Below are 26959 nucleotides of genomic sequence, written 5' to 3' on the forward strand. Positions count from 1 at the left end.
CTTAGGAAGCTTTGAACACTACCAACTTTGAAAAGTAAAATTAAAAACTTTTTTTCTTTCCTTTTTTGGGCTCTCTCTCTGAGCCAATAATTAGCAGAGTTCTCTTTTCTCAAATTATGTCAGAATTAACAAATTCAAATCTGTCTGAGTCTCTGGGCACATATGCTTACTGTGTCATTCCAACTTTCCAACTTTATCAAGCTATGGCCTTTTCTGGGATTACCAATAAAGGCTATTTAAATACAGAATGGAAGCCTGGGCAACATAGTGAGACCCTGATTCTGCAAAAAAAATTAAGATAAAAAAATTGGCCGGGCATGGTGGTGCACCCCTGTAGACCCAGCTATTCAGGAGGCTGAGGTGGGAGGATTGCTAGAGCCCTGGAGTAGGAGGGGGCAGTGAGCTATGATTGGGCCACTGCACCCCAGCCTGGGCAACAGAACAAGACCCTGTCTCTTAAAAACCCAAAAATAAAAATAAAAACAGAATGAAGAAAATGTGACTTATTACTATAGTCTCTCTTTGGTATTCGAAATAGATATTCACCGGAATTTTGCCAAGTTCAAAAAATAACCTCTTCCGTGATAGTTTATCTGAAAACCTACAACAACAAATGGAATATTACGTAGTACAAATTATTTTTAAAGATCATGGCAGACTAAGAGTGGAAATTCAGCAGTCTTGAGGCCAAGATAACTGAGTTAGGATTCCCAGATTGCCTCTAACTGTATGACAGACTATAAATCATTTATATAAATGTTCAGTTTTTTTTCTCTGATTGTGGTGATAATTGCCTCCTTACCTCACAGAAAGGGTATAAAAGTAAAAGGATTTATTTTTGAAATTCCTTAAAATGAAACAAAAAATAACTTTAAAATGAAAATATAAGTTAGCTATAGAACTAGTATTTTATATTAAACATTAGTATAATACTAATAAACATAATAAAATATTGAAAATAAACAGGCAACTTAAAGTGTGATTGTTTTATGATCTGCTTTCTTTTATAAGTTAACTTTCACTGTATTGCTCTTTAATGATAAATTGTTTTGTCATTTATGGATAGGCAACACTAGCTGCAGTTATGACAGAGAAGTCTCCTTTTACCACACCAATTGGTCGAAAAGATGAAGCAGATCTTGCAAAATCAGCTTTGGCCATGGCAGATTCAGACCACTTGACGATCTACAATGCATATCTAGGGTAAAAACATAATCTGGCCGTTATCAATAAGCCAATTACCTGAGGTTATTTACTTTAAAATATATTACCTTTGACTTATTAAAATTGTACATCTGAGGTGTAAATTTATTTTTAGTTATTTCATCTGTCAAGGTATAATTATGTTAGAGATTCATGTGTTTTATAATCCTTCCTAAAACTTAAGAATAATATATTTGGTATTATATGTATATTAACTCATATTTGAAGTAACTTAATAATTTACTGTTAAACATACATGGAAAATATCTGTTAATGCTGTTAACAGATCTGTTAATAAGTTAATATTCTTATATACAATTGGTAGCTGCTACAAGCAAGATCCCTCCCCTTTAAAAATTATAATTTAATTAAATCTTACTTTGGTTACTAGCTCTGAAAAAGAGTTTGGAAAGAGAACATGGTGAACTTTATTCATTAATTGACATTTTATTTATCTAGATGGAAGAAAGCACGACAAGAAGGAGGTTATCGTTCTGAAATCACATATTGCCGGAGGAACTTTCTTAATAGAACATCACTGTTAACCCTAGAGGTAATTCTTAATATAGATCTCTCACTCAGAGTCATGGGTAACTATAATAAGTTTATTTTGGAAAAAAGAATGCCTAGGAAAATACTTGTCACATAGTAAGGGCTTAGTAAACATTTGTTGAATTAGTACATTTGTGATTGTACTTCTTTCTTCCAGCAATTAACTTGTATGTATTACACAGTGATTTAAAATAGTATTTAATAATCATAATATGTTCAAGAAATGATTAAAAAGACTGGCTCATTCCTGTAATCCCAGTGCTTTGGGAGGCTGAAGCAGTAAGATGGCTTCAGGCCAGGAGTTTGAGACCAGCCTGGGCACATAGTGAGACTGCGTCTCTACCAAAAATAAAAAAATTAAATGGGCATGGTAGCACACGCCTGTAGTCCCGGCTACTCAGGAGACCGAGGTGGGAGGATTGCTTGAGCCCAGGAGTTCAAGGTTGCAGTGAGTTACAATTGTTACCACTGTATACAGAGTGATACCCTCTCTCTTTTAAAAAAGAAAGAAAAGAAAAGAGACGCAACACGATTTCATAAACACTATCTTGGGAATTAGAAGTCTCAGTTTTTCATTAAAAAAAAAAAATCACCTGAGGTTGGGAGTTCGAGACCAGCCTGACCAACATGGAGAAACCCCTTCTATACTAAAATACAAAATTAGCCGGGTGTGGTGGCACATGCCTGTAATCCCAGCTACTCGGGAGGCTGAGGCACAAGAATCACTTGAACCGAGGAGATGGAGGTTGTGGTGAGCCAAGATCACGCCATTGCACTCCAGCCTGGGCAACAAGAGCAAACTCTGTCTCAAAAAAAAACAAAAACAAAAAACACAAGGACTGGGTGCAGTGGCTCATGCCTGTAATCCAGCACTTTGGGAGGCCGAGGCGGGTGGATCATGAGGTCAGGAGTTCACGACCAGCCTGGCCAAGATGGTGAAACCCCATCTCTACTAAAAATACAAAAATTAGCCAGGTGTGGTGGCAGGCACCTGTAACCCCAAATACTCAGGAGGCTGAGGCAGAGAATTGCTTGCACCTGGGAGGCAGAGGTTGCAATGAGCCGAGATTGCGCCACTGCACTCCAATCTGGGTGACAGAACGAGACTCCATCTCAAAAAAAAAGAAAAGGGGAAAAAAAAAACAAGTTGAAAGGAGATAATCTACATTTCTTCTCAACTCTGAAATGTGGTTTTAATTACGAAAAATTTCAAACATACATCAAATTATACAGACATAATGAACTTTCACCCATTTCCCACTTTCATAATTACCAACCTGTGGTCAACCTACTTGTACTCCTTTTATTCTACTATCTGCCCTCTAGATTTTGAAGTGCCCCCCTCCCCATAGATGATATTATCTCAACCTAACACTACACCTACATCCACTCAAGAACAGAGTTTGTTAAGATGGTATCAGATTTTTTTTAAACATTATCACACCTAAAAATACTCAATTCCTTAATACCATCAAACATACAGACAGTGTTTAAACATCCTCAGTTACCTCATTACTGGCTTTTTTTTTTTTTTTACAGCTAATTCAAAGGATGATCCAAACAAGGCCCACACTTTAAATTTGGTTGATATGTTTTTTAATAAAATCTCTTAACCTATAGTTACTCCTTTCTCAGTTTTTTCCTATTTGGCATTTATTTTTTGAAGAAACCAGATACATTGTCCTGTAGAGTTTCCTGCATTCTGGATATGGCTGATTGTATCCTTGTGGTATTATTTAACATATTCTTCTGTGTCCTGTATTTCTTATAAATGGGTGTTATATTGAGAGTTTAATCCAATTCACGTTCATCTTTATTTTTTCTTTCTTTTTTCCTTTTTTCAGAGTCATCTCCCTTTTTGTAACATTAAGATATATCAGTGGGGCCAGCTAGATTCATCCATTACAAAATTCCCCACTGGTTTTCATGTAATGCTGTTAGCAGCCATTGGTAATACTCAGACCTATTGTTTCATTAGGGTCTGGATATGGCTGATTGTATCCTTGTGGTATTATTTAACATATTCTTCTGTGTCCTGTATTTCTTATAAATGGGTGTTATATTGAGAGAGTAATCCAATTCAGGTTCATCTTTTTTTTTTTCTTTTTTTCAGAGTCATCTCCCTTTTTGTAACATTAAGATATATCAATGGGGCCAGCTAGATTCATCCATTACAAAATTTCCCACTGGCTTTTCATGCAATGCTTTTAGCAGCCATTGATAACACTCGGACCTATTGTTTCATTAGGGTTGCAAATGATGGTATAATTCTACTTGTTAGCTAGAATTACTTCATGAAGAACTACTTTTTCCTTATCAATATTTGAATACCCTGAGGTACGGTCTATACAAGAAAATTAGGATAAATGCTTGTTTCCTTCTACCTAGCAGTTTTCATAATGAGTTGATTCCTAAGCATCTCCACAAGTAATCAGTGAATCTTGTTTTTTTTTTTAAATTGTTATGAACTTATTGATTTAAATATATTTGATGTGTTTCCGTTCTCTACAGATGTTAATTTTTTAATACTCAAATTGTCCCCTCTTTGGGAAGGGAGAGCCCCTTTGGGTTGGCTGCTGAGTCCTTTTCATATAATCTTAGCAATCTTTGATGGCTTCCTTGCTTTTGGTACAGAAGGCTTCTCTAGTGTATTTTATGCTCCAGGCTTGGAATCAGTTATATTTCCAAAGAGCCCTGATTCCTTTTCATGAAATTCTATTATATGTCCCTAAATATTGGCCAGCTATTTAGCTTCAGCCAGGGATGGCTAGTTATGAAAAGGCATCCAAAGCATCATACTTAGTGGCTAGTTGTGATCAACTTTATCAGTCTGTTCTTAGGAAGGGAAACCAGATGGTTTAGCCCATTACTCAGGTTGCCATTCAGGAGTAGATTTATTTCTGGGAGGAGAGAGAGTAGAAGTGTAGTTAAAATGTAAAGACAGGTGAATGTGAAAAGCAGGGCTCCCCCACAAATACTGTCTTTTTGTTTTTATTGATACTTATTTAAAAGGAAATGATGTTTAATACAGATATGCTATAAAAGTTTTTTTTTAAATAGATGGGGTCTCGCTGTGTTGGCCAGGCTGGTTTTGAATTCCTGACCTCAAGCGATCCTCCCATCTCAGTCTCCCAAAGTGCTAGGATGACAGGTGTGAGCCACCTCGCTTGGCCCAGATATGCTATAAAAGTATTCAGAAAATAATGTATCTCTCACGTAATTCCCCTATTATATACTCATATTTTTAAAAGTAAAAAGGTTTTTTTTCCCATATTTGACACACTACTTTTTGTAATTAAAAAAAACCGCTAGGATGACAGCAGAGACTTCTCTAAGTGGAATGAACTTTGTCCTTCTCGAAGCACATGAAGGGCTAAATTGAAGAAATAGCCACCTCTGGGCCAACTGACTGGGAACATGTAGAAATCCCAGTCAGTTGGCCCAGAGGGGGCTATTTCTTCAATTTAGCCCCTTTTCCTTTATCTTCAAATTGCTTTCCACCCCTTCTTCTGTGAGCCTTTTCTTCACCTCCCTGAGACTACAAAGTTTTAGATGTCTTCACCAACCCTGTGGTGTTATGGCAGCTGCCTGTTTGGTCTTTTCTCCCCTAGAATCAAAGTCCCTTAAGCCCCAAACTTAAAACATAAAGGATATCCTAAAGGTAAACATCACCTTTTAATTGCTTGTATCCTGTGTACTTTGAAAAATGCCCATCCTTCCTGTGCTAGTTTTGCTGATCAGCACATATTAAACGTAGAAAAACATTTTAGGCAACAATTTTATATTAAATGAAGTTGCCATTAATAAACTTTTTCAAAGTTCTTTAAGAAATTAAGATGAGATTTCCAGAAACAAATGAAGAAGGTACTTGCAATCTAGGATCAAGATTTCTGTCAATTCTTTCTCAATGCTGACCATCCTCATTGAGTAAAAATCTCCAGAGAAAAAGGAGAGCTACTATGGAAGTAGATGTAGTGAATGAAAATGTGTTCAGACACATTTTTCTTGCTCTCAAATTTTAGACATTCTTATGTTTTGAGACATCTAAAGTCTTAGGGTGAGGAGAATAGCTGATTCTAATTCTTAACTTTCCAGTATCTTTTTTTTTCCCCCAAGGTAATTTGGGCTATAGTTAGCTAAATAATCATTAGCATCCTGTCAATTTTTATAGGAAGCAGTAATATAAACTACAATGTTATTTGGAAATTTCTATAATCAATCAATTTGATTATTTGTCTTTTTAACATAAACCAATCTAGGATGTAAAGCAGGAGTTAATAAAGTTGGTTAAGGCAGCAGGATTTTCATCTTCCACAACTTCTACCAGCTGGGAAGGAAACAGAGCCTCACAGACCCTCTCATTCCAAGAAATTGCCCTTCTTAAAGCTGTACTGGTGGCTGGACTGTATGACAATGTGGGGAAGATAATCTATACAAAGTCAGTGGATGTTACAGAAAAATTGGCTTGCATTGTGGAGACGGCCCAAGGCAAAGCACAAGTACACCCATCCTCAGTAAATCGAGATTTGCAAACTCATGGATGGCTTTTATACCAGGAGAAGGTGAAGTACTCATTCCTAAATTCCAGTATTCAGAGCATTATTCTACAAGTCATTCATAACAAGTTAGGATGCCCTAACAGGTATTTTATTTGGTTCTCAAATTGAGCTATTCATTTTTGTTAGTATTTGAAATCAAGATGCACATAGCTTCTCAAACAAAAGAATGCTTATTTTCTCTTCAAAAACAAATAGTAAGGTTTCTACTCTGCCCGTCATCTTTTCTACGTGGAATAAAGACAGTAATACCAAATTTATGTTGGTTAATAATGTATCAATCCCCTGAGTATTTCATTAAAAGGTGCTGTCTCAGAAGGGAATGAAAGACAAGTTGTATGTGCTATTTCCAAATAAGGGGAATATTGGATGGTGTAGTAGAACTGTGGATGATTTGCAACAGTTTCGGTCAAGTATCACCTAAGATAATTTAATAGCAAATATTTATAGATTACAATGAAAACAACCTTTTGAATTGGAGCTGCATGACCACTCCATTTTCTTATTTTTTAATATATGGTAAAGGTTAAGATGGCATTTTCTCTTCATATTTTGGGTTTTTGTTACCTGTCTCATTCACACATTTTTAAGGCAGTATGAGAAGAAAAGGGAACATAAAATATTGAAACATATTTCTTCTCCCTTTACAAAAAGTGCCTCCATTTTGTTTCTTGACCTTTAAAATAACAAAGATCCGTAATTTCAAGCACTGGCTTGAATAACTCTCAACATTTATCAAACTTAAATGTAAAACATGAGAAATTACTGATTGACACCCATAGCTGAATATTGGTTTAGAAACCAGAAACTGAAAATCATAATTTTAACATTAATTATTTAATATCATTAGCATTATAAAATTGCTTGTACCTAGTTTCCTTTATGTTCAAAGTATATAACTCAGCCTTAGCAATAATATTTAAAATGCCTTTCATAGCATTAATGCACAGGTGGTAATAGTAATTTATTATAAAATTGATAAATTATACACATAAGAAAATGAAAATGTAGCTTTACAAATACTCTTGGCTTAAAATGTAGAATAACAAATTGTAGAAAAATGCTTACTTGAAAAAGATAAATGACCTCCTTCTATTTTTATATTTTGAAGTTATTTTCCCCCCTTTTTCCCATGTAGATAAGGTATGCCAGAGTGTATTTGAGAGAAACTACCCTAATAACCCCTTTTCCAGTTTTACTTTTTGGTGGTGATATAGAAGTTCAACACCGAGAACGTCTTCTTTCTATTGATGGCTGGATCTATTTTCAGGTACATAGTACAACTGATTTTATTATTAAAAATTTTCAACTTCCAGTACCATTGAGGTACATTTTTTAAATGTTATTGGAGTTTGCATAATTTCTTCTTATGAGTTAAATAGAATTCCATATTTTATCTTGCCTCTGTGGTTTTAAATCTGTTAAATTTGAAAATCAAATTATATTGCTATTACAAATTCTATTTATTATTAATAACAATTCTAGCTTTCTATGTGTTGGGTACTTCAATAGTTAACTTTATATGGATTTTCCCAAATTAATATCCTAACAACCTTGTTAGGTAATTTCTATAGTTTCTTTTATATAGATAGAGACACTCAAACACAGTGAGAAATTAAATAATTTTCCCAGGATTTACATGGATTGTTACTGACAGAGCAAGATTCAAATCTAGGACTATTTGATACCCAAATTTATTCTCATTCCACTACATTGTGGAATAAAAAGGAATAAAAAGACCAAACAGATTTATAGTTTATAATTCATACTGTTGAATTCTTCTCTGGAAAAATTAGACCAACCTATGCTTATTTCTGACAATAAATTTATCTATTTCTCTGTACTCCCATCAAGATTGACCAGCTTAAACTAAGCAAACCTATTACATTGTCAGGTTATTCTATGACAGCTGTTTGTCTAGGACTGGAAAGGTGAATTTTAAGTGCAGCTTTACAATTATATGCAGTTTGTGCAAAGAAATCAGGGTGGCGGAAATGTTTTATAACTGGATTGTGATGGTTGCACAACTCTATAAATTTACTAAAAGCTATTGAAATTAGTGAAAATGAGTGAATTTTTATGGTAAGTTATATCTCAATAAAGCTGTTTTAAAAAATTTTCCACCCCAGGCTGGGCGCCATGGCTCATGCCTGTAATCCCAGCCCTTCGGGAGGCTGAGGCAGGTGGATCATGAGGTCAGGAGTTTGAGACCAGCCTGACCAACATGGTGAAACCCTGTCTCTACTAAAAATACAAAAAATTAGCCAGGCATGGTGGCGGGCACCTGTAATCCCAGCTACTCCGGAGGCTGAGGCAGGAGAATTGCTTGAACCTGGGAGGCGAAGGTTGCAGTGAGGTGAGATTGCGCCACTGCAGTCCAGTCTGGGCGACAGAGAGAGACTCCATCTCAAAAAAAAAAAAAAAATTTCCCTCCCCATAACTGTAGTCTTAACTTCCACAGAGTTGATATAGAGAAGAAAACAATTATTGGAGTAATAGTTGCCTTATTTTGGGAAGAGTTACCAGATTTAATAAGGAAATTGACAGGTTTGCATGCCTAGCTAGCAGAAATAATTTGCATTTTTCCCATTGTGTTTTCCATTAAAAGCAAGATGTGCTAAGGCAGATTGTAATATATGCTTGCCTTGATTTACTTAAACACATTCACACTCCCCTGGATTGACTTTGTCCACTTTTTCATCTCCTCTTAACAGGCCCCTGTAAAGATAGCTGTCATTTTCAAGCAGCTGAGAGTTCTCATTGATTCTGTTTTAAGAAAAAAGCTTGAAAATCCAAAGATGTCCCTGGAAAGTAAGTGTTTGCTTATAGTGTAAGTGAAAGACCGTATACACATATTTGTATGTGTACACATACCTATGTACTAATGTGTGGAAAAACTTTCTAAGAGGCCAGGCACAGTGGCTCACACCCATAATCCCAGCACTTTTGAGAGGCCAAGGCAGGCAGATCACCTGAGGTCAGGAGTCCGAGGCCAGCCTGGCCAACATGGTGAAACCCTGTCTCTACTAAAAATACAAAATTAGCCAGTCATGGTGGTGGGCATCTGTAATCCCAGCTACTCGGGAGGCTGAGGCGCAAGAATCACTTGAACCTGAGAGGCATAGGTTGCAGTGAGCGCCGAGATCACGTGATTGCACTCCAGCCTGGGCGACAGGAGCGAAACTCCATCTCAAAAAAAAAAAAAAAACTCTAAGAGAAAATCTGAAATATTCTAGAAATTATTTTTTTGTAACATTGGAGTATACTAAAGCACACTGAAGTCGTAAAAAATCCCATCTATTTTATGCTGAATTCCATCAAACTCAATTAGTGATTATTCACAACCTAATTATCCTCTTAAGGTTTAGTTTACTCCTGTCTATTTTAAACTTCATTTCTAAATTTCTAGCCATTTCATAGAAAAAAAGGTTAATAAAACTGAGCATAGTAAACTTTGCTACTTATTAGCATTTTAGTAAACTGGTAACATAGCTATTATTTAAAAAAAAATAATAAGCCAAGCATGGTGTCATATGCCTGTAGTCCTAGCTACCCAGAAGGCTGAGGTGGGAAGATTGCTTGAGCCCAGGAGTTAAAGTCCAGCCTAGACAACATAGAGAGACTCTGTCTCTAAGAAATATATGTATATACACACATACCTATATATGTATTTGTGTGTGTGTGTGTGTGTATGATTTAGGGACTTTCTGTTAGGTTTATTTCAGCATGGTTTTTCCACCATGTGTTTCTTTCAAATGCAGAGCTATTTCTCTGTATAAAATAAACATATTATCCTTCAACAGAAATCTGAAATGAGCTGGGCATGGTGACACCTGCCTGTAATCCCACCACTTTGGGAGGCTGAGGCAGGAGGATCGCTTGAGGCCAGGAGTTCAAGACCAGCCTGGGTAACATAGGGAGATGCCATCTCTACAAACAATTAAAAAAAAATTAGCCAGGCCTGGTGGCTTGTACCTGTTGTCTCAGCTACTTGGGAGGCTGAGGCGAGTATCTGCACTCCAGTCTGGGTGACAGAGCAAGACCCCACATCAAAAAATAAGGGAGAAATCTGAAATGGACACCTGAGTTTGCAGGTTGCCCAGTGCAGTGTTTTTCAAAATTGCCAAATCATCAAAATCATCCTGGCAGTTGCAAAGAATACAAGGTCCAAAGACCTACCCTAGACATACTGATCTCTATGGGAGAGGCCTGTGGCTATATTATTTTTTAAATCTTTTATTCTGTAACATTTCCCCTCTAAGACTATCCCGTTTTTAAATGCAGTTAATTATTTTTAATAAACTGAGTTGTTTTTCTGGTAGAATATCCTACATTTAGGATTTGGTTAGTTACATACTCATGCTTTAACATGTTCATGTATTTCCTATAAACTGGTAGTTATATTTGGAGGTATGATTAGAATAAGAAGTTTTGAGGAAAATAATACTTTCTAGTTGGTGCTGTATTCTCCCCATTGCATCACACCAGGAAGCACTTAAATTTGGTTGTCTTTTTAATGTTAAGAATTGATCAGTGACTTCAGTATGATTGTACTGAACAAAGTATCCCCAGTTTATTCTCAAAAGTATCCCCAGTTTATTCTCAACAGTCACAGGCAAGTTGGGGGAGCTACTGATCTAGTTCTACTACCCTGAAGCCTCATACTCTGTGTTTATTTGTATAACTAAATATGAATGCATAAGCATTAAAATGTATTAATTTTCCTATACTGCTGGAAACAGATCAAGTCTTAACATATTAAGACATGTGGGCTCTTTGCTCAGGGAGCTTTGTGCATTACAACTTTGGCATTAGAAAGAATTATACTTTATAAAGTATAGGTTGAACCTCAGCTTTTAATTAAGCAAAATGATTTTTTGAAATGATATCAGTGTTTCCCTTTGCCATAAGAGAGAGAGCAGAGCTTACCGTTGGGTGTAGTGTATACATTTGACTTGGGAAGAAGGAAGAAGTATGTTAGTGCTCTCTCTTGGATTTATAACAAAAAGTTGGTAGAATGCCAAACATTTGAAAAAAACGTAACTGAACTTACTCTTGTGCTTTCTTTTACTCTCTCTTCCTCAATTTAAAAATCATGGTTCTTGGAGCCAGGTATGGTGGCTTGCGCCTGTAATCCCAGCTACTCAGAGGGCTGAGATGGGAAGATTGCTTGAGCCCAGGAGTTCAGAGCTGCAGTGAGCTGTGATCACACCACTGCACTACAGCCTAGGCGAGAGTGAGACTCCATCTCTTGAAAAAGAAAAAAGAAAAACGTTCTTTCTAGACCTGCCATTGTTCCAACTTCAAACAAGTGACCTCTCTTTTTCCCCTCCCTCCCACTTTTTTGTTGTTGTTGTTTCTAATGCCACTGTAACCATTGCAACCATTGAAAGCGACAGCATTCTCTGAGTATCTAATGTAAATGCAGAATTTCAGTTTTGCAGCCCTGATCATTATAACTTTCTAAAGAGTGGCTATGAGGTTCTTAGGAAGTCACAATTTCAGAGTAACTATTAAGTAGAAGCAGTTGTTAACAAAACCCCTTTAGCAAATAATGCAGCCTCTGTTGCTCTGTTTGTCAAATTAATTGGTATTTGATTCCTTTGTTGTGTAGAGAGGTCTGTCACTTCCCCATTGACACCCCTCCAAGAGCACTTCCCTGTTAGAATTTTTTGTTTCCTTTGGACTTAAACATGGAGAAACTGATAACAGTTCTTTCTTCCTTGCTCATACTTTGGAAATTCTGCCATACTCTGAAGAACACTGAAGAGTCAGTAGAGCCTTCAGTATATTGCAGCCAAGTGAAAAAGTTGAGAAACTTACTTTCTTCAAGGAATTTTTATAAAAAAAAATTTATAATTCCTTATAAAGAAGTAACAGTTCGCATCATATTATCTCTTTGGGGTTTAGCCTATACAAATGTTACCTGTTTTCAAAATGTTAACTTTTGTCAAACTAGGTATGGCATAACCTACAGCAATAAAATCTATGTGGGGCAAAAAATATTTTATAGGTGTCTCTAGTTTTATTACTGGTGTTAATTCTGTATTCTAATGTAAAAATTTTTAGTGACATATACCTCTTATTTACATGTGTATACACTGGAAAATTAGACAATGTTGCATTTATTCATGGCTTTTTTTTTCTTCCACTCAGATGACAAGATTCTGCAGATCATTACGGAATTGATAAAAACAGAGAATAACTGAAACTGAAATTCATGGTCAACTGCTTTAAAAATTAAGATGAAGATACAGTCATGAAATTATCTGAAAATGGATCATCACATTAAGTATTTCATTACTTAAAATGTTGGTACTAGCCATTAACTTAAAGGTGGCGGGAAAAAAGCACATACTTTAAACATGTGTAATTTTCTAGTTCCTTTTTAATGATGATTATTCTGAATGTATTTGCCACTACATTTACAATAAATGCTTTGGTATCATCCATGTTTTGCTCATCGTTGTGTTGATAAGGGCAAGGCCTATGTCTGTGGTATCTGTAGCTTAATGTTGTGATTCCTTGTGTAGCTACCTCATCCTCTATCAGTCCTTGATGTCTGCAGAATTTAAACCCTATAGACCCAGAGGGAAAATAATCTCCAAAACCAATTATAATTAAATTTCCATGAAAAGGAACAACTTCAGAAGTCAGTTATTTAGTATTTGATTGATAGTCAATTTCAGAACCTAAATAAGTGCACTATTAATAGATGCCACCTATTTCAGTAACATTCAAAAAGCATAAACATGTAGTTCTGGAAGACAGGCAAGATTGACTAATACTCCTGTCAGCCTTGGGATGGATAGCTTGCACTGTTTTCCTCAGGCTACAGCTGTGATATCCCTGCCCCTGAACCCTTTTTGTATACGCGAGTGAACTGGTAAGGTCAGTAACTTTGAGATAGTAAAGTATGCTTAGGTATTTTTCATTGGTCCTATTTGTTTTGGTTACTGACAATCTTTTGCAATTCCATTTTTATTACTTTACTTAGAGGGATTTCTCTTCATTTCTTATCAATAGATTTTTGATAAACTTCAAATATAGTTTAGATCAAAAGGCAGAAATTGCATCTGAAGATCAAAAGATTAGAATTTAATAGGAACCTAGTATAACTGCTTGGCTCTCATAACAGGTATATAATTTTAATATTTTTTGATGAACAAATTAAACCGTAACTTTTACCTTATATGCAAATGGAAGTAAAAACAATACTTAATAGCAATCTCTAATTTTAGGTTTCTACTTGCAGTGTGGCAAGGGAATTGAGAGCAAGGAGTCAAATGTGACTGTGGTTTGAAATCTCTAATGCCATTAATAAAAATGGGTATGTCAGGAGAAAGAGCTAGATTGGGTGTTGAAGGCAATTCCTCTTGGGACACATGGAGGCTAGAACTCCAAATTGTTTTGTCTGTTAACTCATTTATAGACAACCTACAAGGTAGGTACTGTATTAACCTACTATTTGTATTTTACAAATGAGGAAACTGAGGCACAGAGAAGTGAAATAACATGTCCGAGATCACACTGATAGTAAGTAACAGAAGCATTATGGCTCCAGTACTATTTAGATTTCTGAAATGTAATCATTATTCCTTTGAAATGTGAAACAGTGACTCACATCAGGTAAGGTCATAGGGTTAGAGTCTTCTACACAGAGATGATAATTAAAGATGTGGGAGTTGAGGTAATCACCAAAGGGGTAAGAAGATCAAAGTCCCTTTCTTCTTTCATCTTCTCAGCCGTCACTCAGACCCAGGTCACCACTGTCTTTCACTTACACCACTGCAGTAATCTCTGAACTAGGCTTTCTCCTCCTTTTTATACCTCTAATCCAAAAAAGAATGATATTTTTAAAGGGTATCTGTGTCACTTGGCTTCCCATTGCTCTTAAAATTTAAAGTTCTAAACATGACCTCCAAAGCTCTCTAACTGATCTGGACCTTGATATCCAATCTCATCTCCACTCTTTTGTCTCATGGTGCTCCAGCCACACTAGGCTCCTTTTCAGTTGCTAGAAGATGCCAAGTGGTTTTTCTGAGCATTTACACATGGCGGTCTCTGCCATAATACATTGTTTCCGGTTCTTTGCCAAAAAGACTTTCCTGCTCTAAAGCCCTCCGCACAGGCCACCCTACTGAAGTGCATATCCCCTTTTACTCATAACACGGTACTTTTCTCAGCTTGTACCACTTGCTTTTCATCTCACTGGAACGTATGCTGCACCAGGACTGTTGCACTCGCTGATACATACCTAACACAATGCCTTGCATATATAGGCATTCAATAAATGCTGAATGAGTGAAGGATAAGGAGAACCAGAGTAGGGCTATCTTAATGCCAAGGAGGAAGATTTTTGAAAGCAAAAGTATTGTCAACAGATGTTACAGAGTAGGGAAAGATCACTAAGGTTTAATGAATACATCAACCTTTTGAGATCAGTTTGAATGGAGGCTGGCAAGGAAGGACTCTGAGAAGTCCCACAACCACATGCACATTCAATGATACACCAGAAGGACTTGCAAGACTCAGAGGCTAAAGTTGATTTTGTAGAGAAAGGATATACAATGGGATCAGCAAGGGGAAAAGACACATCACATGGAGTCTGGAGAAATCTATACACAGGCTTCCCATGTGCTATGCAGTTTCCGCCCAGAGAAACCTACTACAGAATCAGAGTGCAAGGATTTTTAATAGGGGCAGGTCATACAAGCACAAAGACCAGGCATAACAAAATTCCATGCTCCCAGAAGGAAAGCAGGCATTTAAGTGTTCCTAGCAGGCAAAACAGTGTTAACAAAAAGCAGAGGACTTTTCACAAGTCAAGTTCCCAGGCTCCAGCCAAGGGCCAGCCCTACAAGCAGTCTCTTCTAAAGACCTCTGGCTTGCTATGTTAACTCTTTTCTGCATGAGTACAAATCATAATTTTAGGAAGTGAATAAAAATGAAAAGGTGGGGCAGCAAATAGAATATTCCTTATGGATGTTATAAAGGAACAGAATGCATAATAGGTTGAATATGAATATATTCATAAAAGGTTGAAGACCCTCACTGATTTGCAGGCAAAAATAGAAATAACCAGCATAAAGTGAGGATAATATTAACATCAGAGAGGGCTCAACAAAGAACTAAAACCGAGTAACATAGGGATCAACTTGGAAAGGCTTTCTGGTTTTCCCCAGCAATGCTTACTGGCTTCAGATAAGCTGATAAAGTTGACAGTGGATAGGATTTTTTGGTTTTTGGGGTTTTTTGCATTCAAGTGACTATGGGATCTTAGAATGAAATCGACTGTGTCATTGAAATGGGTGAATGAAATCGCTTATTTAGAGGCAAATGGGGCCAGATCAGAGGCCATGGACCAGGAAAATGGAGACGTCAGAATCTAATCCCAAATTCATTATGAATAAGTCAATGGTAGGGAGGCCAGTTAGAGGAGACAATTTCAGAATTTAAAATCTTGAGATGTAATTGTTTCAATAATAAACCTAAAGGGTTTCCCTGCTGATGGATAGCAAAATGGATGTGGGGAGAATTTAAAGTAGGGACAGGATGAACAGCATATTTGTTCATCAGTGTGGATGCAGGAAAAGGATGGAGAAGACCAGGCCAGGTGCTACAGTCACTAGGAAAAGGAGTTGGGTGCTTTGGATCTTAACATACAGTGGTAAGAAAAATCAAGTGTCATATGAGAAAATCACACTCTTCAGATAAGAAGTTGTTGAGTCCTGGTGGTAGTTAGGAATATGCCTGCCTGTTTTCATGAAATCCGTTCTTATGCATGAGACATTTAGAAGTAGATGAAGAGTCAGCTGAGTGCAGTGGCTCACACCTGTAATCCCAGCACTTTGGGAGGCCGAGGCGGGTGGATCACCTGAGGTCAAGAGTTTGAGACCAGCCTGGCCAATATGGTGAAATCCCATCTCTACTAAAAATACAAAAATTAGTTGGGCATGGTGGCAGGCACCTGTAATCCCAGCTACTCGGGAGGCTGAAGCAGGAGAATCTCTTGAACCCGGGAAGTGGAGATTGGAGTGAGCCAAGATTGCGCCACTGCACTCCAGCCTGGTGACAGAGCAAGACTCCATCTAAAAGAAAAAAGAAGTAGATGAAAAGTCTTCACTGGAGAGGATTAGTGGGAAGGAAAGGGAGTATTATCAAGGGAAAGTATATCTCCAGTTTTTAAATTGAGCATTATATGATAAGCACTGAACTAAGAACTTTACTATATTCTTGTTCAGTCCTCACAACAAGATGGTAATATATTTTCAATTTACAATTGAGAAAACTGATGCTAAAGGTCACTCAGCTAACGGGGAATAAATGGAAAGACCATTGAAAAATAACCTGAGCAGTCTACTGCTGTAGGGGTAAAGGGAATTTTCTTCCCTCCATCCTTCTGAAAGTTCTATAATTTCTCTATAAAATAAACTGACTATAGACAGATTAACAGGGAAAAAAGGCATAAAAATGTATTAATGTGCATAAACATGGGAGCTATACAAAATATGAGGCTCAGAGGAGGGGGCCAGATGACGTTTATATAGTATAAAGGAATAGAGGCTTAGAATGTGGCAAGACAGGTTATGGGAGGGAGAGGAAAGGAAAAGCATGGGGAGCAAAGGCTACATCTTGTATGTAGATGAAGTCTAAAGGGTAGCAGCCCTCAGAAAGTATAGGTGGTAGCCCATGGTAACATTTTTGTCAGACCTTTAAAAGTGTCAGATTTTTAGTCTCCTTTTCCTGTGAGGTAATCTTTCCTAGATCTGGATAAGGCAGATAAGGAGGGGCCTCAGAGAGAGCCTGTTTGCATCTGGGGTTTACTTCACTAATATAGATTTCCTCTACAGATGCAAATCTCCCCCACAAAATGACAGTTTTTCAGAGCAATTACCTGTAGTGTGCAGCCCCTCCAAATTGCCATCTTGAAGTATGGCCAAAAAGTATTTGGGAGCCAGCGTGGTGGCTCATGGCTATAATCCTAATACTTTGAGAGGCTGAAGTGGGAGGATCACTTGAACTCAGGAGTTCAAGCCCAGCTTGAGCAACATGGCAAAACCCTGTCTCCACCAAAAATAGAAAAAAGTAGCTGGGTGTGGTGGTACACGCCTGTGGTTCCATCTATTCAGGAGGCTGAGGTGGAAGGACCACTTGAGCCAGGGTGGCAGAGATTGCAAGGAGCTGAGATCATGCTGCTCTACACTCCAGTATGGGTGACATTGAGACACCGTCTCAAAAAAAAAAGTATTTGGGGGGTGTAAAATATTAATTGGCATAAGGATAGACATATACAGTCTCTGACTTAAGATGGTTTGACTTAAAATTTTTTGACTTCACAATGATGTGAAAGTGAAATGCAATCAGTAAAAACTGTACTTCAAATTTTGTTTTCATATTTTCCCAGGCTAGCGATATGCAGTATGATTACAGTATTTTTAATTGATGATACCTTTATCAGGACATAACCCCACTGTAAATTAAGCAGCACTGGTAGATAGAATTAAAAGTTCAGACACAAACCCATGTGTCTATGGTTTGCTAATTTTCAACAAGGGTGTCAATGGTGCAATAATCTTTTCAACAAATGGTGCTGGAACCACTGGATAGCTACAGGCAAAAGAATGAATTTGGGCCCTTACCTCATGCCATGTACAGAAATTAAAGTGGACTATAGAGCTAAGTGTAGGCTGAGCGTGGTGGCTCATGCCTGTAATCCCAGCACTTTGGGAAACCAAGGCAGGTGGATTGCTTCAGCCCATAAGTTTGAGACCAGCCTGGACAACAGGATGAAACCCCATCTCTACAAAAAAGTGCAAAAATTAGCAGGGCGTGTTGCTGCACACCTGTTGTCCCAGCCACTTGGGGGGCTGAGGTGGGAGGATCACTTGACCCTGGGAAGTTGAAGTTGCAATGAGCAGAGATCACGCCACTGCACTCCAGCCTGGGTGACAAAGTGATACCTTGTCTCAAAAAAACAAACAAACAACAACTACCTCGAAAACAAACAAAAAAGAGCTAAGTGTAAAAACTAAAACTACAATACTCTTAGAAGAAAATATACGAGTAAATCTTTAGGACCTTGGATTAAGTAATGATTTCTTAGATGTGACACCAAAAGCGCCAGAAACAAAAGAAAAAAATGGTACTTCATCAAAATTAAAAATAATTGTCCAATACTGAAGGATCCCATTTATATGTGGAATCTAAGAAAGTCAAACATACAGGCAGAGTTGAACAGTTTCCAGGAGGTAGAGGAAATAGGGAAATATTGGTCAAAAGGTACAAACTTTTAGTTATAAAATGAATAAGTTCTGGGGATCTAGTATACAGCATGGTGACTATAGTTAATAATATTATATTGTTTACCTGAAATTTGCTGAGAGAGCAATCTTAAGTATCCTCATCTCACATACATGAAAGATGTTAACTGTGTGGCAAAGGATGAATTACTCTGATTGTGGTAATCATTATATAGTGTAAACATAGATCATATCACTTTGTACACCTTGAATAAATATAATTTTTATTTGTCAGTTGTACCTCAATAAAGCTGGAGACAATTTAATTATTAATATAATAAAAATACTTGTTCTTCAAAGGACACCATCAAGAAAGTGAAAAGGGGCCGGGCACAGTGGCTCACACCCGTAATTCTATTACAGGAAAGGGGTCCTGATCCAGACCCCCAAGAGAGGGTTCTTGGATCTCACGCAAAAAACAATTCAGGGCAGGTCCATAGCGTAAAGTGAAAGCAAGTTTATTAGGAAAGTAAAGGAATAAAAGAACGGCTACTCCATAGACAGAGGAACCCCGAGGGCTGCTGGTTGCCCATTTTTATGGTTACTTCTTGATGATATGCTAAACAAGGGGTGGATTATTCATGCCTCCCCTTTTTAGACCACATAGGGTAACTTCCTGATGTTGCCATGGCATTTGTAAACTGTCATGGCGCTGGTGGGAGTGTAGCAGTGAGAACGACCAGAGGTCACTCTCATTGCCATCTTTGTTTTGGTGGGTTTTAACTGGCTTCTCTACTGCAACCTGTTTTATCAACAAGGTCTTTATGACCTGTATCTTATGCCAACCTCCTATTTCACTCTGTGACTTAGAATGCCTTAACAATCTGGGAATGCAGCCCAGTAGGTTTCAGCCTCATTTTACCCATTCAATATGGAGTTGCTGTGGTTCACATGCCTCTGACAATCCCAGCACTTTGGGAGGCTGAGGCAGATGGATCACTTCAGGTCAGGAGTTCGAGACTAGCCTGGGCAACATGCCAAAACCCCATCTCTACTAAAAATACAAAAATTAGCCGGTCATAGTGGTATGCACCTGTAGTCCCAGCTACTTGGGAGGCTGAGGCATGGGAATCGTCTGAACCCAGGAAGCAGAGGTTGCAGTGAGCCACGATTGCACCACTGCACTCCAGCCTGGGCAACAGAGCAAGACTCTGTCTCAACAAAAAAAAAAGAAAGAAAGAAAGTGACAAGACAACCCCACAAAACAGGAGAAAATACTTGCAAATCATATGCCTGATATAGGACTTGTATACAGAAGATATAAAGAATTCTTACAACTCAATAATAAAAAGACAATCCTATTTAAAAATGGCAAACTAGGAATAGAAGGAAATTACATCAATATAATAAAATTAATATATGAAAATCCCACAGGTAACACCATACTCATTGATGAAAAACTGAAAACTTTTTTTGTAAAAATAGGACCAAGACAAGGATACCCACTCTTGCCATGCTATTCAACACAGTACTGGAGTACTAGCTAAAGCAATTAGGCAAGGAAAAGAAAAAAGGCATCTAAATTTAAAAGGAAGAAGTAAAACTCTGTTCACAGATGACAGATGACATGATCTTATATGTAGAAAACTTTAGTGATTCTGCTGGGCACGGTGGCTCAAGCCTGTAATCCCAGCACTTTGGGAGGCCGAAGCAGGCAGATCATGAGGTCAGGAGATCGAGACCATCCTGGCTAACACGGTGAAACCCCGTCTCTACTAAAAATACAAAAAATTAGCCAGGTGAGGTGGTGGGCGCCTGTAGTCCCAGCTACGTGGGAGGCTGAGGCAGGAGAATGGCGTGAACCCCAGGGGGTGGAGCCTGCAGTGAGCCAAGATCGCACCACTGAACTCCAGCCTGGGCGACAGAGCAAGACTCCGTCTCAAAAAAAAAAAAAAAAAAAAGAAAACTTTAGTGATTCCACAAAAACTGTCAGAAATAATACATTCAACAAAGTTCCAGCATATGAAACCAACATACAAAAATTAGTTGTTTGTACACACTGACAATCCACAAAGGAAATTAAGAAAGCAATCCCATTTATAATAGCATCAAAAAGAGTAAAATACTTAAGAATAAACTTAAACAAGGGAGGAGAAAGAGTTATGCATTGAAAACTGCAAAATATTGCTGAAAGAAATTAAAGACACAAATAGAAAGATAGCCCATGTTCACAGATTAGAAGACTTAATATTGTCCATATGACCCAAAGCAGTCTATAGACTCTATGCAATCCCTATTAAAATCCAAATGGCATTTTTTACAGAAATAGAAAAAAACAATTCTAAAATGTATATGGAACCGCAAAAGACTGATTGCCAAAATAATCTTGAGAAACAACAATAAAGCTAGTGACTTCACACTTCCTGATTTCATACATATTACAAAGCTACATTAATCAAAACAATATGGTATGGCATAAAGACAGACATATAGACCAACAGGACAGAATAGAGTTCCTTAAATGGTTCATATGTGTATTCCAGCAAGCTGATACAGAAACAGCAGATATGATAATAATATGGAAATGCAGGTTAGGAATTTTTCAGTCACTCTGAAGGTACTGGGAAATATTTTTCCTGAATGATATACCTTTAACATCCAGATCTTCCACAGGAAAAGAAAGCCTAGCCACTCCATCCATTTATTTCAAATATGCATAACTGAACAAACTTAGAGACTAAATCCTACCTCTCAACAGAGCAGCCCAATCTGCCACACGCTGAGTGCTTTTGTTAACTGCAGGCCCTTGGTGCCTTTTCTCATAAACTCTAAGCAGCATATGACTAGGCAGCCCTCAACAGCTGCTCTGTTTTGATCTGTACCCTATGATTTGACATCCAAGTAGGCACATTACACATTGTGTGTTGCCCTTCAGCTTTCCTTTTTGTTGCTTTTCAATAGGACGGCTTTGCTTTACATTTGGAACACGGGTTTATCTCACCATGGTCTGAAGATACTAATTGCTGCCCTCTTTGTTTTCTGTGTGGTAGAGAAAGAAAAGACAGGATAGATCTGCCGAGATTATGTTAATATATGATGCCCCCCTGGGTATAAGGAGTTCTTTCTCCTTGAACATCTCTGGATGCTCATTATTTAAAATCATCATAAATATTATCAATAACAACAACACAGAGATGCATTAGCTTTAGCTTGCATTTAGTTGGGATATTCACTGTATACAGTAAGCCCACTTCCCACTACTACTCCTTTGCAGGTTACCTTGAAGTAATTATTTTTAGAGGATTTAACTATCAGTATATAAACATTTGTAGGATTCCTGCCCACCAGAAAATGTTGCTCCCCAAACAAAAACATATTCTCAACATTATGAGAAATCTCACTTAGGGAAGAGATTTGCACAACATTAAAAGAAAAAAACTGACAATGTGGACTTGCAAACACTAGCAACACAGAAGAACTTCTTCAAAGAGGCATCCCTGGCTATGCAATTTAAAGTAGATACCCATTCACACTCTAGGCCACCACACTTTTAAATCTATTTTAAGAATGTATTCCTGTCTGATATGGCTCACTTTTTTATTTTCAGCCTATCCACTCCCGGCTCTATGCAAGCAGGGGCCTTGTGTGTCTTATCCACTGCTGCAAACCTAGAGCGATGCCTGGTACTTAGTAGGTACTCATTAAATATTGGTTGTGGAGGAACAGAGATAGACAACTATAGTGTCCAAGTACAGTTACATTCTAGTAACCAGAGAAATGTTTAAGAGCTTCCTTTCATGGTATATCTTAGATCTTCTACTTCATGTAAAATATATATTTGTACCAGAAATGGAAGGTGGAAAGATAAGCTGTATTTTTCAACAGGCTAATAGCCATGGCTCAAGAACAAAGGCACAAACTTCTCTCACTCCTGAGGTCAGCCTGGTTTCAGAGACCTTCTCTTCACTCCCAGAAAGACTGCCAGATATAAGAATTTGAACTCTTTGGCCAATTTAAACTCGTTTATTCAGCACCAGAGCTCTCTCTGAAAAGTGAAGTAAACTGTCACTTCCTTATGTGATCACCACCTAAAAGGTGGCTGGTTCATGGAAATTAGATGGCACTCTGTGGTCGTCACACTCAATAGCTTTATGCTTTCTTTGGCCTTAAAGCCTTGCTTCCTTTATGCCCAAGTCTAGCTCAGTTTTTACCTGCTGGCACATACTTGGGCAAGGGGATTCTGCCTGTCTTGCTATAACATATCTCAGAGCCTCCCAGATTTGTCAAAAGAAAGTGCAACCAGCTCTGACCCTGTTGGCTTCTCCTTCCTCTGGGGGCTCTGTCCCTTGGGAAAGCTCTCCTTTCAAAGCAGTGGCCTGAGGACAGACTCAAAGCCTTTCCTTAGTTCTCCCTTCACATTTAATAAATACAGAACAGCACAGGGGTGAATGTCCAAACTGGAATCATACACTTAAATTTAAATACCGAATATTCCACTTACTAGCTGCATCTTCAAGCAAGCTCCTTAATCTGAACTTGTTCTCTCATCTGTAAATGAGGACAATAGTCATACCTATCTCATATGGTTGAGGTAATGATGCAACGCTACAATAAAATATCACGCACAACTTTATAAGCTAAAGAACCCAGCAAATGTTAATGATAACAGCATCTACATGATCTGCCCTATTGCCTCTCGGACTTCATCTGCTACTCTTTTCACTTCTACTCCAGCCACACTGGTCGCCTTGCTGGTCTTCCACACACTGGGCTGCCCATGCCTCAGAGCTTTTGCACTGGCTAGTTTTGCTGGCTAGTATACCCACAGATTTCCATATGGCCAACTCCTCCACTTCTTAGGGGTCTGTGCTCAAGTGTTACCTTTCCAATGACTAGCCTATTTAATGCCACAACCTGCCCACTGGCATTCCCAATGCCCCAGAGCCTGTACTGGTTGTCTTTCCCTGCATTGCCACCCCATATAAGCTCCACAAAGGCAGGGATGTTTGTCTGCTCTATTCATTGATATAATCCAAGTCCCAAAACAAAAAGGAAAACCAGCTTATATTAAGCTATTCTTGCATTGCTATTTCAAAAAATACCAGAGACAGAATAATTTATAAAGAAATGAGGTTTAATCGGCTCACAGTTCTGCAGGCTGTACAGGAAGCATAGTGCTGGCATCTGCTTATCTTCCAGAGAGGCCTCAGGAAGCTTATAATCATGGCAGAAGGCAAAGGGGAGCAGGCACATCACATGGTGAAAGCAGAAGCGAGCGAGTGAGAGAGAGAGAGAGAGAGGTGAGGGAGTGGGAGTGGGGGGAGGTGCTGCACACTTTTAAAAGACCAGATCTCATGAGAACTCACTATCACAAAGACAGCACCCCAAGCCACGAAAGATCTGCCCCCATGATCCAAACACCTCCTACCAGGCCCCAACTCTATTAATGGGGATTACAATTCAACATGATATTTGGGCAGGGACAAATATCCACACTATAGCACAGTCTTGCATACAAAGTTACACAATTTTGCTCCTGGGTTGCCCAGGTGCTGTTTTATTCCATCCACTATTTTCTGATATCCATATATAATAGCTATTGCCACTTTAAAGGCCTCACCTAGGGTCCCTGCTCTCTAACTTTCAGCCAGCTGCATATGAACAGTGTCATTTTTAAAACAAATGACATATCCATACAGCTCAAAATTTAAAAGGTAGATGAAGGTACACAGTAAAAAGTCCCTCTTCCTCTTATTTCTGTCTCCTAATCTGCTAAATCTTCTCTCCAAAGAAAGCCAATGTAACCAGTTACTTGTGTATCTGTCTAGAGAGATTCAATGCACATACAAGGATGTGTGCATATGTGTATATACATGTACACATATATACATATATATCTTTTATACAAGTGACAACAAATTAGACATGCTATTTTGCACCTGACTTTATTTTAATCCTCTATTTTGAAAATCTGGGGCCAGCATTTTGTGAGGCTGAAGCAGGTGAATCATCTGAGGTCAGGAGTTCAAGACCAGCCTGGCCAACATGACAAAACCCCATCTTGACTAAAAATACAAAAAGTAGCCAGTTGTAGTGGTGCATGCCTGCAATCCCAGCTACTCGGGAGCCTAAGATAGGAGAACCTCTTGAAGCCAGGAGGCAGTGAGGCTGCAGTGAACTGAGATCACACCACTGTACTCCAGCCTGGGCAACAGGGCAAGACTTCATCTCAAAAAAACAAAAACAAAACAAAAAAAAACCAAAAACCCCACAAAAATCATTCCACATCAGTACAAAAACATTTGCCTCATTCTTTTCAATGGTCGCATAATATTCTATTTTTTGGATGTCTCTTATTGAGGACACTCAAAGTTTTACTTCTAACAAGGATACTGCAATAAATATAGTTTTATAAAGTCATTTTGCACTGATGTATACTAACTATCCAGAAGTAGAACTGCTGAGCTAAAGACTAGGTGCATTTTAAATGTTTACAGATCTTGCCAAATTATCTTCCAAATGGTTGTAATTTATATTACAACCAACAACATATTGATAACCTATATTCTCTTATCAAATGTTTGGATTGTTATCAATTATGATAAAAGTTTGGATTTTTCTGAGTTTCAGCATCTTTTCATAAAGACATTTTTCTTGTAAACTATTCAAATATTTGTTCATTTTTCTGTTAGAGTGTCACACTTTTTCATACTGATTTATAAGAGCTTTTTCTATCTTAAGAAAATTATGCCAATCGCTTCTCGGCCTTTTGGATAAGATCAAGGTAAAGAAAATTATGCCTATATCTGTGATATAAGTTAAAGCATTTTTCTAGTTTCAACTTTTTTTTTTTACTTTTTATAATCAAATTTATAAATCTTTTTTTTTGAGACGGAGTCCTACTCTGTTGCCAGGCTGGAGTGCAGTGGCACGATCTTGGCTCACTGCAACCTCCGCCTCCCGGGTTCAAGCGATTCTCCTGCCTCAGCCTCCCAAGTAGCTGAGACTACAGGCATGTGCCACCACACCCAGCTAATTTTTGTATTTTTAGTAGAGACGGGGTTTCACTGTGTTAGCCAGGATGGTCTCAATCTCTTGACCTCGTGATCCGCCCACCTTGGCCTCCCAAAGTGCTGGAATTACAGGCGTGAGCCACTGTGCCCAGCTAAATCTTTTTTTTTTTAACAGTCTCTTGGTTTTGTGTCATACTTCCCTATTCTGAGAATATCACAAAATCTGCAGCTTATCACTTTCAAACTCACCATTGACAATGAAGAGCAAATCTCCTGGATACCCCAATACCAGGGTGGGGTAGGGGGATGCAGGAGAGTGGCAAATCCAAGAAAGAGATTTCCTTCCTGCAAATTACCAACATCTTTCCCTTTATTCTGGCTTCTTTTCTAGAAAGCACACTTTTTCTCCAAGCAAATGACACCAAGAATGATGTCATTCTTCAGATAAGATTCTGTTCCCTATATCCTGGTATATGATATAATGAAGCTACATAATACCCAAAACAAGTTTGATAGTATAACAAAATCTTGACCATATCATAAGTAAATTGCAACACACTAAATGTTACACACACAGTATCAGGAAGGTTCCTTGCTCCTGACAGCCCTGAGTCTACATGGGCAACACCACCATCTAAAGGAAATCCAGCAGAGTAAGCATCAGGCTACCATCAGTTTGACGAAATGCTTGCAAGGCCCACTGAAACAAGTCACTTAGTATCCCACACTATAAGAGTTGAGGCCTGGGCTGGTTTCAAGCATAATTATGCTGCAGTGCTTACTACCTTTTAGTTCTTGATGTGCTCTTCTGATCCAGAGCCTGGAAGGACAGAGGTTGCTGCTAGAGACCTTTCCACCCAGCATCTGAATATGGCAAAGAGACTTAACCTTTATAGAAGTAAAATTTATTGGGCCAGGCACAGTGGCTCATGCCTGTAATCCCAGAACTTTGGGAGGCTGAGGTGGGTGGATTACTTGAGCCCAGGAGTTCAAGACCAGCCTGGGCAACATGGCAAGACCCAGTCTATACAAAAAAAAAAAAAAAAAAATACTAAAATTAGCCAGGCATGGTGGCATGTGCCTGTAGTCCCCAGAGGCAGGAGGACTGCTTGAGCCCAGTTGGGGGGTGCAGGTGAGGAGGCTGCAGTGAGCCCTGCTGGTGCCACTCTAGCCTGGTGAGACCCTGTCTCAAAAAAAAAAAAAAAAAAGAAGTAAAACTTAAATGTTACACCAGGTGATGTTTATTTGGAGGGCTAGACCTTTAGTTCAGTACTCAAAGACCAGCTTCAGATCTCAAAGTCCAGTGGAACTATAATATGAATAGTAGCCTCTTTGTAACTATAAATACACACACTCCCTATAAGAAACCAAAAAACAGGTATTAGTTTTCCAA

General features: G+C 38.2%; 1 protein-coding gene and 1 long non-coding RNA gene across 6 annotated transcripts in view; one reads left to right on the forward strand and one right to left on the reverse strand.

Moving 5' to 3' along the window:
* The window catches only part of DHX29 (DExH-box helicase 29), a 52805-nt gene extending 40042 nt beyond the window's left edge, over positions 1 to 12763 (forward strand). For 3 of the 5 annotated variants that reach the window (XM_055253154.2, XM_055253155.2, XM_055253158.2), the window contains 6 exons: positions 1067 to 1203; positions 1663 to 1756; positions 6015 to 6317; positions 7450 to 7581; positions 9026 to 9122; positions 12468 to 12763. In XM_055253154.2, the coding sequence (XP_055109129.2) occupies positions 1067 to 1203; positions 1663 to 1756; positions 6015 to 6317; positions 7450 to 7581; positions 9026 to 9122; positions 12468 to 12520 (816 nt within the window). In that variant the 3' untranslated portion in view covers positions 12521 to 12763. Of the gene's footprint in view, positions 1 to 1066; positions 1204 to 1662; positions 1757 to 6014; positions 6398 to 7449; positions 7582 to 9025; positions 9123 to 12467 lie in introns of those variants that run through there. The other 2 variants (XM_055253157.2, XM_055253156.2) reach the window with 2 other exon arrangements.
* The window catches only part of LOC134733454 (uncharacterized), a 51444-nt gene that overhangs the window by 15632 nt on the left and 8853 nt on the right, over positions 1 to 26959 (reverse strand). The gene's annotated exons all lie outside the window — the stretch shown is intronic.

The sequence above is a fragment of the Symphalangus syndactylus genome, chromosome 18 (assembly GCF_028878055.3).
Source record: "Symphalangus syndactylus isolate Jambi chromosome 18, NHGRI_mSymSyn1-v2.1_pri, whole genome shotgun sequence".
Taxonomy (NCBI): Eukaryota; Metazoa; Chordata; class Mammalia; order Primates; family Hylobatidae; genus Symphalangus; species Symphalangus syndactylus.